Source organism: Anolis sagrei, chromosome 3 (genome assembly GCF_037176765.1).
Source record: "Anolis sagrei isolate rAnoSag1 chromosome 3, rAnoSag1.mat, whole genome shotgun sequence".
Lineage (NCBI taxonomy): Eukaryota > Metazoa > Chordata > Lepidosauria > Squamata > Dactyloidae > Anolis > Anolis sagrei.
The window spans coordinates 236,737,137-236,753,029 of record NC_090023.1 but is presented as its reverse complement, the minus strand read 5'-3'; the positions used below and the strand labels follow the sequence as shown (position 1 = coordinate 236,753,029).

The window sequence follows — 15,893 nt, the reverse complement described above, 5'->3', positions numbered from 1 at the left end:
AGAGGAGCTGGATAAGCCCCACACACTCTGCAAATAATAATAATAATAATAATAATAATAATATAATAATAATTTGGCCCTCAAATGCCCTCTAGGATGCCTGGGCGGAATTTCCACTATATTTTTACCTCCCCACGAACAATTTAGGTGAAAGGGCGTCCTGTTTGCTTACTGTTTTCCAAAAAGCTTCTTTGGGGTCTAAAATGGCTCAATGCTCCTCCTCCGTTCAAAAGTGGCAAAATGTCTCTTATGACCAATAGAGTGTGTTTTAGCGCATGGGGGAGGGCAAAGAGGGGGCTGTTTTTCCAATAGTTGGGATGCTGTTTCAATTGCTTTTTATTTCTTCAAAATTAAAATGAGTAATTATAATAACCATTAAAATAACCAGTTAGTGATGAAGAGTAAGTGGATAATAATACCAAGGTTCATTAAAAATTGGCTAATCTTAATAGCTATCAAAATTTGTTCTTACCATGACCTTTTCTCCCACAAGAAACGGGTACAAAGCCTTATTTTTAATCTTATCTGATATTCATTGTGTGTTATCAAAGGATCTGGCAAACTTTTTAAAACATGCAAATTGTAATAGGTCAGTATAAAGACCCATGATACATTTCAGGCTAGCATAGGAATTTTAAATTACTTGTTCTATGTTTCTGGTCAAAGCATCTAGACCAGACATAGGCAAGCTTCTGCCTCCGGGTGTTTTGGACACCAAAACACCTGGAAGGTTGAAGTTTTCCCATGCCTGATCTAGACTGAAAAGATGAAATATTTTTAATACTTTCTGAGAAAAATAATCTCAAAGAAAAATTAGTGAGAAAAGTTTTTATGCATATACATCTGGCAATAGATGGACATATATGGCAGAGACAAGGATGGAAGAGAAAAAAATTGCACTTACTGAGTATCCTTCAATTCTAATTCTGCCACTGCAGTGACAAATTGTACTAGTGTATGATGATGTAGTAACACTCTCACAAGAGGCAAAATGGCATCATATTTATCACGACACACTTCAGCCAAGATGTAAGCAGTAGAGGCAGAAATGGGCTACAGAAAGGGAAGATATGACCAAAATAAATACCAGTTGTATAAAACTGGAATGTTAAATGTAAAAGTATCCCAAGTTCAAACCCACAACAGAACTACCTCCACATCTGATGACTTTAGCAGCAAGTCTCTGAGGGAAACATAGTACTCTGATGGAAGGACATGATCTTCAGCATAACATATGTTTAGTCTGAGTGATCCATGATCATCAATTTTAGTAGATTTATTCCCATTCTCCCTTGGTTGAAGAAGGTACCTTTAAAAAAAAGTAAATGGAAGTTTAACATTAGTGATATAAAGTGATATTTCATTTGCAAAATACCAAATAAATGTAGGTCCAGAATGAAAAAAAGTTTTAACTCACATAATCTAACAGAGAAATCAATTTAGACTTCAAACTACAGGAAAGGAGATTCCACCTGAACATTAGGAAGAACTTCCTCACTGTGTGAGCTGTTCAGCAGTGGAGCTCTCTGCCCCAGAGTGGAGTGGAGACTCCTTCTTTGGAAGCTTTTAAACTGAGGCTGGATGGCCATCTGAAGGGGTGCTTTGAATGCAATTATCCTGCTTCTTGGCAGGGGGTTAGACTGAATGGCTTACAAGGTCTCTTCCAACTATATGATTCTATGATTTGTAATTAGTAACTAAATACATCCAAGTTTATTTGATTCATTTTAAACATTACCGTGTTTAGAGACTGAATTGAGTTGTAATGGAAGAAAAATATCAATACACTAATAGTTTTAACTGATACAAAAGAAAAGCAGGAAACAACCATATCTGGCATATATTTCGGCTGTAAACTAAAGGACAGCTGCAGAAGACAATAGAGTGCAGTTTTCTGATTTTCCACTAGCTAGTTTTTAATGGACTATACAACATCTGCTGGCTTCTAAAACTGATGATGGAAGATTCCTGAACTTTAAACTTGACCATTTAGTCAAGAAAAGGAAAATATCTCTACCAATTCAGTATCTGGAGAAATGGTAATTGAATCTAGCATACCCAAGACTGGGATGTTGTGTGGTTTCCAGGGCGTATGGCCATGTCCTAGCAGAATTTTCTCCTGACGTTTCACCTGCATCTGTGGCTGGCATCTTTGGAGGAGGCTGTTTCTTGCCTCTGAAATGTCCTGGCTGCACTCTTATGCACATGGAGCTTTCTCAAGGCATTCTGCTCCTTTTGGTCTTTTGCAAAGATTAGGCTTACTATTGCATTCAATTAATAGTGAAGTTGTTTGTGATTTTTTAAAAATAATATTTTTTAAACAACAATAGTTGTTTGTGATTTTTTAAAATAATCATTGTCAATGAGATGAACCGCCAGAGTATGTGCCAGGTGTATTGGAATCAACAGATGTAACTGAAAAACAGAATGAGCTGTCTAAACTTGCAGCAGTATGAAGGAAACAATTGGCCATGTGACTCCTTGGTTTTTTGTTACCACTCTTAAAATATAACGCATGAAACAACATCTATAATTTGTGACAAGCTGCCTTTTGTTCCATTTCTTACCATGCTTGGAAGGAATCACTTCCTAATACCTTGACAGGAATCCTAATTTCTCCTAAGAAGAGATCCTGCACCAAATTACCATTGTTCCATAAGTCAACTCTGAAAGTTAAATAATAATTTGTCACTCTAAGCATCATGCTCAACATTGACCTAACTTTAAAGAGAAGTTATCTAATTTAATGTCATCATGAAGAGCATCACACCAACTCAGCATGCAAACACACAAGGTTATAATATCACTCTCAAGAATTTCTTTAAATTAAGAGAAAGAAAATGTCTTATTTCTGTAATAGGCAACCACGGACATGTCAGCATAGTGAGTCTGTATCAGCAAGATGAAAACAATACTGGATGGGACTGTGGTACTCAAAGAAAGGAGTAAGTGACATTACCATTTTCTACTCAAGCATTTTCCACTCATTTTTGCTTTTATTATACTCCAATTTTATTGCTTATTCTGACTCAACTCTGACACTTCAATGACACATGCACTGATTTCTATTTTTAGCAAGAACTGTTCAAATTCTCACAACCTATAAAGCTATAAAAGTCCCAAATGCATGCACTCTGGGTTGCTGAGTCTTACCTCACTGATATTTCTGTTAAGACAGCACATATATTAAGAAGAAGAAAAATAAAATCCATTGTGTTTTGGTGTAACCAATGTCCCCTTTTGCCTTCTACAAGATACACTTATTGTGATATGAAGTCATATGTTCCAGACTATCTACCAGTAAAGTTTAGTTGAAGTCATATTATAACATAAGATATTCCTTACTAGTAGCTAGCTATTCAAATCACAGTTTGAATGTCTCCCATGATTCCAGTAGGATGAGGAATGAGGTTCATATCTATCTCCTCCTTATAGTTCCAGTCCCAGGTACTTGTATGTTTTCCCATAGAGCACATCTCTAGACTGCAGCTTTCAGCATTCTACATCATTAGCTGTGATGGCTATGGCTGCGGACCATTGTAGTCGACATTTAAAGTAGCGACAGATTGTCATCTCTGTCCAACATCAAGGCAACATGGAAGAAAGTGTGGCAACCCTAAACTAATCATAACATTATACAGACAAGGTGCCATCCAATTTAATCACATTAAGACAGGAATAAAAGTTTATTTTTCTAAATGTGTATAAAAAGAAGTATATTTTTAAAAGTCAAATAAATGTTTATTACACTAGAATTGCGATGTAAAGTAAGTACTGAGACTACACTGAACCATTAAAGATTTGATGTTTTGGAGGTAAGTTTAAATTGGCTTTAATTTTACACTAAAGCCCCTACCTAAGTTGGAGATTCTGTATCTTGACAGTTTTTAAGAAATCACAGGGGCTCCATCTACACGGGACTACTTAATTTAATGTAGTTTCAAGTTCGTATTGAGGACAAGTGATTTGCTGTGCAGATGATTACAGATGATATTCCAGAACCAGTTTGAGGCCTGCATAGTTATTATGCAAACCACAGAGCACTGATGCACATCAAAATCTCACTTTTTTTGTCTGGCCATCACAGTTTGAAGCTAGCTTCGAAATGCATTAAATGGCCTGTGTTCATGGTAACGTCTTAGTTTTCTAACTTCACTTGTTTCCATGGAAACAGTAACAGTGTACTAATAGCAATAATACTCCAAAAAGCATACCTGACTTCCAACTTTTCAATGTCTTCTTCTTCTACCTGAAACTGTGACTTTTTGGTGTAACTACTGGATCTGGTTACCTGTAAGTAAAACCTGCAAAGTAATTTCTTTCTCCTTTCATATGACTCATTTAACCCACAGTTTGAAGTACATGCTTTTGCAATACTACCCATTTACTAAAAAAAGAATCAACATTGAATTAAAAATAATTTTCCAATATGTACAAAGCTACATTTTACACCAGGAGCTCTCTTTTCTCTTGAAAAAATCCTAATCAGATCCCACTTCTTCATGAGGCTTTGGGTTTAATCCATTTCCATCATTTTGTTCATATCTATCCTTTGCCATCTCCCTTTCTCCTATTTCCCCATCTTTTCTGGGTGTTAAGGAGTTTGATTTTCCCTATGTAAACTTCCCTGTAGGACACCCCACATTCACTGATTTGTAACTTCTTCAAGAATTCCTTCACAGGTAACTAACAAATTTGAAACTTAACAGCAGAAATTAAGAGGCACCACGCCAACAAGTTATTCTGATAGAAAATTAGTTACCTCGAAATAAAATGTTTCATTAAATTGTGGATTGCTTGTTTTCTTCTTTACTTTTGTCTTCTTTTGATCATTCCTGTTTTAACATGGTACAGTTTTACCATACAGAACTTTAAACATACAATTACAAAAATATTATACTGATAGGAACAAAAGCATCACTAAATATTTTTAATGAAAGACCCATCTTCAGAAGGAAAGGCAATTTTGATATTACTGATTATTTGAATTTATGTAGCTCTAATGAACTCTATGTGAGTGCTATATCATTAGAACAGCTAGGTATCTGAATGCAAAATGGATGTTTCTATACCGTAGATTCACAGTTAACTGGCACCCATGGGCCTTGGTAGATGCCAGACAATTGTAGTTTCTGATTGCTTGAGATATACTATTAAAAGAGGCCTAATACTACACCCCATACTATACTATACCATAAGCTTGATGTTAATATTGAAATACAGTAATTAAAAACAAATTAAAATGAGCTTAACTTAATGTAACACAGTTTTACTGTATTATATATGCATTTTAATTTTAATGAAAAGTATTTCATCAATTTTTCCTGCTGATTACTTGAGAGTTCTGGTTAACTAAAAGCCTATTTCACTGGCTTGTTTTTAGAACAATGGGGTGCAGGAGGGATTTTGTACACCACCTAGAACTACTTCAAACAACAATTGCTTAGCATAGCAAAAAATTAAATTATATTTTAAGTGACTAACATTGTGAAACCAAAAAGCTACATGTAACTTTCCTTACATCTTAAAAAACTGACATAGAATGTATGTATTAGACTGAGCCATAAGACAGACACTGTGTCTGGAAAATATCTGACATTCTCTCAAGCTGTGTTAATACCATATTTTTCGGCCCTATCAAGGCCTATTTGTAACTACGGGTAACAATTACAGTAGTTTTGTAACTGCAGACTGAGCATTAATGATTCAGAATTCTGAAACACTTCAAAATTGCCAACATTAGTGGCTGAGATGGTGTCATCTTTGCTTTGATGATAAGTGTAACCCAGGTCCCTCCCTCCAATACCAAAATCCATGGATGTTAAAGTCCCATTATATAAATGGTGTCCCTTATATAAAATGGCAACATTAAGATTTGCTTTTGGATTTTTTAATGCTCCCAAATTGTATTTGGTTGACTCCATGGATACTAATGGCCAACTGTGCCATCAATGATTTGATGGCAAAGCAGATAATTTACTGTGATTTAACAAAATGATTTAAACTAATAATTTACCATTCAGCAACTAATTCAATTGGCCTATTCTAACTGGAATAACAACTAGATTTACATCCAAATTAGCATTATTACAAATAATACTAATGCATTTTCATTTTGCTGTGTTATACGTTGCTACAATACATTTTGAACTATTACCTTGAGGGACCCACAACAGATACAGTAGCATATGGGTCACAATTTTGTCCATTGATAAGAGGTAGACCATGACATTCCTTCAATCTAGAATTAAAAGAGAAAGAAATCAAAAAAAGAAATGGAAATTCATCCAGAACAGAATATTTAGAAAAATTTAAATATTCTAAGCCTAATAGCTAAAGACAGATTATTTGTGGGAGACCCTATTTTTTAATTTCCTTACATTTGTTCTAATGAACTCCCAGTAGTAACCAAATCAAGTGTATAGAAACAGCTGCTTTCATTTGTAATTTTCCTTGCAATAGTTGAAAATTTAGGTTAGATTATTTCTTACATTTTTCACAGAGATCAGAAGCCCAGTTGTTATTTTTCCATTGCCCATCAAGACAATATGGCAACATCTGGTATGACTCAATGTTGAAAACCAGTGAGTCTTCTTGCACTTATTCAATATTACTGCTATGTTATCAGAAAAATTCACTTTGCAAGAGTTATTACTACACAATAGAGAAACATGAAAAAATAACGGCTGTTCTGAGATCTACTGACATATCATGCACCTAAGGCCTCAGACTTAAGAGCTTCATGAACTTTAGTACTGCTCGAAACAATTTCCCAATATGCTTAGTAAAGAAACTTAAAAAGTGGAATCATTTGCTGCCTCATCTTTTGACTTGCTAAGTAAATAAACATATCAGACAAGCAATGATTAGGGATTGGGTCTCACACTAGCCCAGTTCCACAAATAGAATGGTAATGCTGGTACTGCTCATCAGGTAAAACAAATTATATTTCTACAGATAACAGGCCTATATATTCAAATTGCACTGTGTACAGGGTTTTCAGAGAGTTATATTTGATGCATGCCATCAGTTATAAAACTATAACTACAAGCTGCCCTCATTTTTCTTATACAAAAGAATGTCTATAGCTTTGTGAATTATTAGAAAAAGATTTAAAATGTTATCCCATGTGTGATATAATTTGTAATCATTTGAATTTTCGAAGTTCAATCAATGAACTCTCTACTGACCTACTTTCGCTCTTTAAAATAGTGTGTTTGTATGAGGCTGCCTGCCTTCTATATCCTGTGATTTAAGTGGTATTAATTAATCTTTGTCCTAAAGGCACTGCATCCTTCCTGTGAGCATCCTGTGAATGCAAAAAGAGAATGCCTGACATACTGTGAAACAGCTGTAATTGCTCAGCATTTCACAAAGCTTAATTACTTTTTTTTTCTTTGAATGGTCATTGTCTGGTTTCTGCAAATTTTTCCTCCTATTAGTATGTCAATGGGGATTGGTAAGAATAAAAGTGGTTAGTCCCTCCTTCTTCCAGTTAAACTGGCTTTTAAAAAAAATGAAGAACAAGCAATTTCAAATGCTATGGATATCCTACAAAGCAGTTTCTCTTGGATAGAATATGCAGCAAGTTATGTAAGGTAAATGTAAGGATTTCTCCTGACATTAAGTCTGGACTCTGTTGCTAATCTCCATTTCTAAGCTGAAGAGCCAGTGTTGTCCATAGACACCTCCAAGGTCATGTGGCTGTCATAACTGCATGGAGCGCCATTACCTTCCCGCAGAAGGTACTTATTGATCTACTCACATATGCATGTTTTTGAACTGCTAGGTTGGCAGAAGTTGGAGCTAACAGCGAGAGCTCACCCCACTCTCTGCATTCGAACCGCCAACCTTTTGGTCAGCAAGTTCAGCAGCTCAGCAGTTTAACCACCAGTGTATTTGTGTTTTATTTTGTGGCTATTTTACTGCTAAGAGAGGAAATATGTGTTGCTATCCTTTTATTTAAGGTGGGGGCTCATGACTATTTTCTCCAACAAAAATGGTTTGCCTGTACAGTCAGAATACATGTACAGCCCAACTGGCTTATGTCACGAGAGAAATTCACAAACATAAAAATCAGACACCAAACCCAATCATAACAAACAAATATATGTATTTAGAATCAAAATAGGATGTTGAAAGACATAATTAAACGAAAATAACAAAATCAAGAAAATGACTAAAAGCCTTCCAGAACAAGATGGTATTTTCCTCTTAGTATATATTTTATCTGTTAAAACATTTATGTCATTTAAATAATCTAAAATATATTACACAAAATAATTTCAAAATTTAAAATGTTTATACAGTATAAAGCATAGGTGTAGATTTGGATAAATTATTAGCTCCTAACTTGGTGCTGCAATGAAATTTAACTTTGATGCCAACCCAAGACAAAAAATATTCCACATACATCAATATATGTAATGAGGAAACTAGATAGATGTCCCAAGGGAAGGCATTCTACAGACTGAGATCACTACTAATTAAGCTCTACTCTTGACAGCCTTCTATGGGCAGTGGCATGCAGAGAAGGCACTTCAAAGAGTCTTTTAGTTATGGATAGAATTTATGGAAGGAGGGGCTCCTTCAGGTAGTCTTGTCTCGCATCATTTAGGGCTTCAAATGTAAGAGTTAACTCTATAAATTGAACTAGTTAATAACCAGGGAATTCGATACAGTGCTGGGAGTAATAAATCCAAAAAATATGCCAAAAAGCCACCTTGCTATATTTGTTTTGCACAAATTGAAGTTAGTCTTCAAAGTAGGCCACTTAACTAAGTGTGAGAATGTTAGCTGCCTTGAATCCCCACAGGGAGAAAGGCGGAGTATAAATAAAGTTAATAGTAGTAGTAGTAGTAGTAGTAATAATAGATGGGGCAAGTTTAGTAAATGAGATTCCATTGTTCAGTAAGCCTACAATGAACATATGCCAAGTATGAACCAATTTTGCGCCCTGTGGATACATGCAAATACATGGAGTGATTGTGTGTGTGTGTGTGTGTGTGTGTGGGGAGGGGGGGTTATAGATAAGGTCTTTAAAGCATTAAACTATGATAATCAAGGAAGATTCTTGTCAAACTGCATGCCTCCCAATCTCAATTATACTAAGTTTCAGTTAAAGGAAAGTGCAAAATCCCCTTAATCTTGGCAGGAAACAGCAGCCAAAATCCAATTGTTACCCCCAAGTAGAAAAGCCCCCCTTGAATCAATGGGAGCTTAGCCTGCCCTCGCCCCTTGAGATTCAATGCGTCCATTTTAGTTAGGACTAATAAATGGATTTAGCTAAGCAATCCTAAGCATGCCAACTATTCACACTTCAATGATAAAGCAAATACGGTTTCTCTTGCTTGCTAAAGCTCTTCCCTGATAGAGCTTCTCAACAAGATGAGGTTTGTTATGTGACAGAAGGGAAGCACTGGCAGGAAGACTACTGGTAGATGGATGCAGCTTGGTTGTTTAAAGTACTCAGGAAAAAAAAATCAGAAAAATCAATATGAACGTTTGGAAAAAGTGTATTATGGGGACGGCTACTGGAAGAGAGAGACTTATCCACAAAACTAAACTTTATGCACTACCAAGGTCACATAAATAAATAATCAGCCAAGAAACATTTGTGAATTTTTTTGTTGAGCATCTTGTAGATACATTTTCCAAAATTTCACTAACAGCAGTTTTAATCACATTTTGCAATTTTCATTAGGAAGCATAAGGAGAATGAGTATGGAGAAATGATCTTACTGTACTACTAGCTGCTGGCATACTGATCCATTATCTGTAATTAGTTCATTCAGTTTTAATTCAAGATGAACTTTCCCCTGTTAATTAAAAAAAAGATTTTGTTGGAGCTCGAGTCAAAACACATCTCTTGTCATACAACAAATTAACAACTATACACTTCTAGCCACTATCACTACATTAAGGAAAAGTTAACAGAAAACTGACCTTCCCTAAAGGGACAAAACAAAGATAGGCCTAATGAATGTTCATCCTGCCCCCCCCCCCCCAATGGCCTTCTTAAAAAAGTTCCATTGTATATCTGAAGAAGTTTGCATAACTGATAGACAATAACTTATTGAGCTATAAACCATTGTTCACTGAAAGTAGAAAAATCAATCAGTTGCCCTTCCAATTCTATATCAATGCTCTCATAAAAGAAAAGTTGATGCTTAACATGGCTCTTTTATTCTCACAGGCAGAACTCACAAGATAAGGTGGCAATTTCAAGAAGTTTTTGACATTTTCTTCACATTTTAAGAAAGGAGTATTGGAAAAATCAGATCTAGAGAAAGAACATTTAGTATTCCAGATATTTTTGTGGCTCCCGATGTTTCGGACTGCAATTCTCACTGCCCAAGGGTGTACACTAATCAATGACATTAAAAAAAAATAGAAATGCTTTTTAAACAGTTAGATTACAATTTCTATTTGAATTGAACTGTCTAGTTAAATCAGCTTTCAAAATGTTCTTCAATAAGTTAAAAAGATACAAGCACAAGTAGTAACTGTGCAACTTCTAATTATATTCTATGAACATGTTAACAGCAATTTGTAGGGATGGGCAATAAATTGATCTGTTTTATTCTTCAGATAATATACATGAACTACAGGATCTTTCCCTTTCCAACTTTTTCCCCATTGTAGATGGAGTAGATCTAAACAGGGAGGAACAGCCTGTATCTAAATTCAAGAGCTTCTTTTTTGATAGATTAAAAATTCATCTAAAACACATTAGAACCATTGTGCTACCCCGTTGTGCTATCTTTGAAACCTACATCTTTAGATATGTATTAAAGTTATATGAAACGACAATGCATTCTACTAAAAATACTAATTAAATGCATTTTCCTTTCTGGTGATAAATCCCAATTTACTTAATTAAAAATAAATCCTTCAGAGAAAATATTTAAATTATGATTTGAATTATTATTTAAATCAAATCAACTCTGATTCTACATAGAGGATAAAACACTGTGGGTAGTTCTAAGAAGGGAGAGGGAAGCGGGAGTGAGAGGAAAAAAGAAAAATACAAATAAGGAGCAACCCTAACCCTAAATGTCAAGTGAAAGCACATTCGTCACTTGAAGACATACCCAGATACTTTATCACCTTCAAATATCCCAAAATGATAGTAAAACATTAAAAAGTTTAAGAGAGAAGCCCATCAATGCCAGTTATCCGTGACTGCTACAGGAAACATTTATGCTCAAAGGCACTTCCCCTCAACATCAGATAAGATACAAAACAAGTTATGGCTATTATCATCATATTCTGCCTGCAAACTTTCAAGAGCCATGTGAACAGAACTCAAGGTACCGAGCTTGATCAGCTGTATCTTAGATCTGATCCAGCAAGGAACAGATACTTTAGTATACAGAATTATACAGCATTCCAATTCATAGCTTGCACATGGAAAGGTTTTGTAGTCTCTTTCAACTCTCTGATTCTATTCCTGGGGTGATGGGGAATCTGAAGAAGACACCACAATCACTTACACAAGAATTCTTGCACCTCAGCAGTTAAGTATATTTTAACAGCAAACTGAATACTTTTCAACAGGAATCTGCATTGGTTTCTAACATATATTGAACCCAAACCCTGCACCATTTAAGAAAGAAAACTCAGCAGGAAAGCCCGCAATTGCATAGTGCCCTATTGTCCCCTGCTTACCTAGAAACTGGCTAATGAAAAATGTACTGAATAGGGCCTAGAAATTACTGTCTTGCTACAGTTAAAGCTATCACATTGCTTTTAAAAAGTTCTGTAGTTTGCAGGTATCAGATTCTACCACCAAACTGAGTACACAAAGATAATAACTTTATTACGGGTAACTCTTCTGTTTCAGACTAACACATGGATTTACAATTTTAAACTGGGATAGGTGTACTTTGGTACTCAAAGTGCTGCCCTGCATCATTTTGGCTTCTGTAGAGCAATAGTATACCAGCACCATTTTAGATGACCAGCAATGTCATGCCACTCCTAATCATGAGCTACCTCCAAAACATAATGTTTTACCTACCTTAAATAATTTTATTACCATCTCTACCCTAGATCTGATACCTGCTTTACAATAAGCCAAAAGCAGTTAACTTGGTTACCAACTTGCACAAGAATAAAGACTATGACTGACTCATTAGTTCGATTTCAAAAGCATGTCCATATCACTGTCATGAACTCTACAAATGTCAAGACAAGTGCCAAATATTCTGTATTTATTTTGCAATTAAAAGTAGTAGGCGTTATGAAAATATTTTACTTCAAGCTAATGTTGGTATCCTTTCTATAGGATTTTCTATTCAATATTCCCATTTAAGAATTATGATTACATCCACATTCTAACAGGTTTTTAAAACTGAAAATGAGCATGTATACATTGTCTTTAAGAGAAGAACTCATATGAAATCTTCTAGGATTACCCGATAGTTTACAGCACAGCATTTAATAATGACTGAAATCTAAACAACCTCAGAACTGCTCCAGGGAAATAAGGCTAGCCAACAATGCAGTAACTTCATAATTTCAACCTCCTTCATGCTGAATTGCCTGAATGTACACACCCTGAGCAAGATAGACTTGTTATTTAGGAAGTAATAAATTAGTCACTGCCAGAACACTTCCGGACTGAGACACTGAGTATCTGTATAATTCACTGCTATTACTGTTCATAAGCTTAAGCTAGTCACCCATTTACCCTGTGCAGACTATCAACCTGGCAATCCTCTGAAACTAAAATACAATGGAACATTGAAATAGACATTGAAAACAAATTCACTACTTTTTATGGGTATTACCTGAGACTGACAATAGAAAAAAATGGATTGTGCCTTGAAAAGGTATTCATTCCCAAGATCTGCAATGTATATCAGTAAACACAATTCACACAAAACTATATACTTCTGAAAAATGTGTACAAGTACATTATGTCATTGCAAACAAGCCATGACACGAAGGTGAGGGGAGAGAAGTCTTGCAATCAAAACAAAAATTGAGATGGGATAAGAATGCAACAGGCTGGGATAAGAAGGTGACAAATGTTCATATTCCTATAGTCAGTATATAAGGACATTTTTCGCACATCAACTGAGGTCAAAATCCAGTCACAGTTAGGCTCATGCTAAAAGTCAATAGGGGTTTCTGAGAACCTAACATTTACTGACTTATATCTGCTTTCTTCCAAGGTGACCTATAGTCACATTTAAAAAGATCCAACTGCTTCCTCATGGACTAGGGTCAGGAACCTTCGGCCCTCCAGGTGTGGTGGACTTCAACTCCCACAATTCCTTGGGCCAAGGTAAGCCTTTGGGGCGAATGCCGAGCCTCAAGGAATTGTGGGAGTTGAAGTCCACCACACCTGGAGGGCCGAAGGTTCCCCATGCCTGGACTAACTACTATGGAATTGCTGCACAATCACAGGACTTACTATTTTAAGAATCTACGCTCTTTTCTAAACAAATTTCCCACTTTAAGATCTACAGGGGAAAAGGAACCTGAAACCATGTCACATAAGGGTCCAGAAAATAAGATACCTTTGATATGGTTTCAGAACTTCACTGGAATCTATAATGTAGTACTATCACTATCACTATCATCATCATCATCATCATCATCACCACCACCACCACCACCACCTTCAGTAGCTCACTGAGATGCTTTAAACAACCCGGATCCCCTGGACACTTGCAATTCAATCACTTGATTTATTGCTGGTAACTGGGGCCACAGGCAGATATCCTGCAGATGTGTCAGACAGCCATCCCCATCAGACCCAGTGAGAAATGTTATTTTTGAAGAAAGCAGAGAACTGAAGTCTAACATTATCTAAAAGACCACACTGGGATCACCTGTGATTCAGGCCTCCATTCTTTTATTTCAAGAAAAAAAACTACTCAGAGAATTCAAAACAGGAGGCAATACAAAGGACTAACAAGAGGACTAACAAGGTTTCCTCCCCTCGTGTGAGAGCCATTGTATGACTCAATAATGCTTTCTTTGTACAGTGTACATTCTGCCATCATGCTGACAGAATGTTTCTTTAGTATAGTATCTTCATTTGGTTAGGAAACAGCAATTGAACAAGATGGTCAACAAATAAGTACTGGTTATAGTACCCATTAACAGGTTGGAGATGAAGATTACGGACAGGCTCAGATGTTTTGAGCTGCTTCTCCTAGCTTCTAGCCATTTGACTAATTTCCTCCTGCTTGAAGTCATCTGGGAGCTGCTCTTACAGCTAAAGTAACATACTATGCTAAGATTCTAGTTCATGTCTTGAAACACTGAACAAGGTTGTAGAAAGTACAGTTCTGGTACAGAAATGGAATGATTACTTCCCGATTAGTGAAATATGTATTTTAGAACTCATTCCCTTCACTCAGCATAAGGATTTAACAAAAAATATATATGGGAAATGCTAGGAAGGGAATTTCCATTTCATACATGCAACATCAACATTTGTTTATTTAATTTTTACCTGAACTTCTGAATTAGAATCAACAGGCTGAAGCATAAACCAGTTTTCTTTGCCAGAGTATAAGCTTAAGTCTTCCTTTTTTATAGCCACTTTACCTAATGGGAGGAAACACAAACTAAATGTAAATACAATCAAGAACCAGTCAAGTAGGTTTAAGGCAGGGGTCCCCCAACTAAGGCCACGGGCCAGATGTGGCCCTTCAAACCGATATACCTGATTCCCGCCCTAAACTTTAGACTTAGGGTTAAGGTTGCCTTAAGTCTGAAATGAGTTGAAGGTACACAACAATCCTGATTAACTTGACACTCTCATCAGGTAAAAGCAGAGCCACACTTCCCATTAAAATACTACTAAGTTAATGTTGGTTAAAATTGTTCTTCATTTTAAATATTGTATTATTCTTTCATGCTTTTTTGCACACCAAATAAGATATGTGCAGTGTGCATAGGAATTTGTCTATGTTTTTTTCAAATCATAATTTGCCACCCCTTCAACAGCCTGAGGGACCATGAACTGGCCCTGGTTTAAGGTTTACTTGTGTGCTGAAATTATTAAAATAATATCTCTTTTCCAACAGGAAAATTGCATCTTGCAGCTTTTCAGCAGGCTACAAGATAATCATTTTACTGATATCCCAAGCAATGTTCATAAAATATAATGAAGTAACAAGTCTTCAGAAAGGAATACTGGTACCACTGTCTTAAATTGGATTACACCCAATGTTTAAAAATAAAATACCTGCCCTTGGGACCCATGTCTTATCTGGAAGAATGTGAAACAGGAAAGAGTGATAATTGTTTGAGGGAAGCTGGTCAATTATCTGGATAGAAGATCATTGAGTAATGATACTCAATGTGGCAATCTCTGGACCAATGACAGTCTCTGAGCCATCGGTTGCAATTCCCTGGCAAGTTTCTATGAAAGAAAGACACAACTGTACCCAATAGGCACAGATTCAGTGCAAGTACCTGGTATAATGGGAAAAATGCTGGTTTCCATGTCAGATACACTGAGAAGCAATGCACTAGAGTCCACAAAAAATAGAACAGGATATGGTTCCTATCTATGATGTTATACTATTTCAAAATTAACCAAAAAATAACAAATCCTTACCTATACGCAGATCTCTCTGTAGAACATTTTTGTCATAAACATAAAATGATAAGCATTGGAATATCCTTGGTATTTCGAAGTAAAATTCTTCTCCAAAGAAAGGGCTAGGAGGGGAAAAAAATACCATGAAGTATCTCAGCAAAATAACAGATTGATTATACTGCAATGCATCACCACATCTGCAAATCAGTATAGAAGATTAATACAAACTTTTATGAAAAACCAAACTGTTATATATTTTTTTCTTTTGAGTACAAGTCTTACACAAAGTCTTTTATAAACTATTAGTTACTTATGTCCAATTTAG

At 35.8% G+C, this 15,893-nt stretch overlaps 1 protein-coding gene across 2 annotated transcripts in view; it reads right to left on the bottom strand.

The window, feature by feature from the left end:
- The window catches only part of RASA2 (RAS p21 protein activator 2), a 49,106-nt gene that overhangs the window by 20,968 nt on the left and 12,245 nt on the right, over positions 1-15,893 (bottom strand). For both annotated transcript variants that reach the window (XM_060767801.2, XM_060767802.2), the window contains exons 3-11: positions 15,587-15,690; positions 14,474-14,568; positions 9,742-9,818; positions 6,158-6,241; positions 4,763-4,835; positions 4,215-4,291; positions 2,568-2,666; positions 1,153-1,309; positions 905-1,053 (exon numbers count right to left, since the gene is read on the bottom strand). In XM_060767801.2, coding sequence (XP_060623784.1) covers positions 905-1,053; positions 1,153-1,309; positions 2,568-2,666; positions 4,215-4,291; positions 4,763-4,835; positions 6,158-6,241; positions 9,742-9,818; positions 14,474-14,568; positions 15,587-15,690 — 915 coding nt within the window. The remainder of the gene's footprint in view (positions 1-904; positions 1,054-1,152; positions 1,310-2,567; positions 2,667-4,214; positions 4,292-4,762; positions 4,836-6,157; positions 6,242-9,741; positions 9,819-14,473; positions 14,569-15,586; positions 15,691-15,893) is intronic.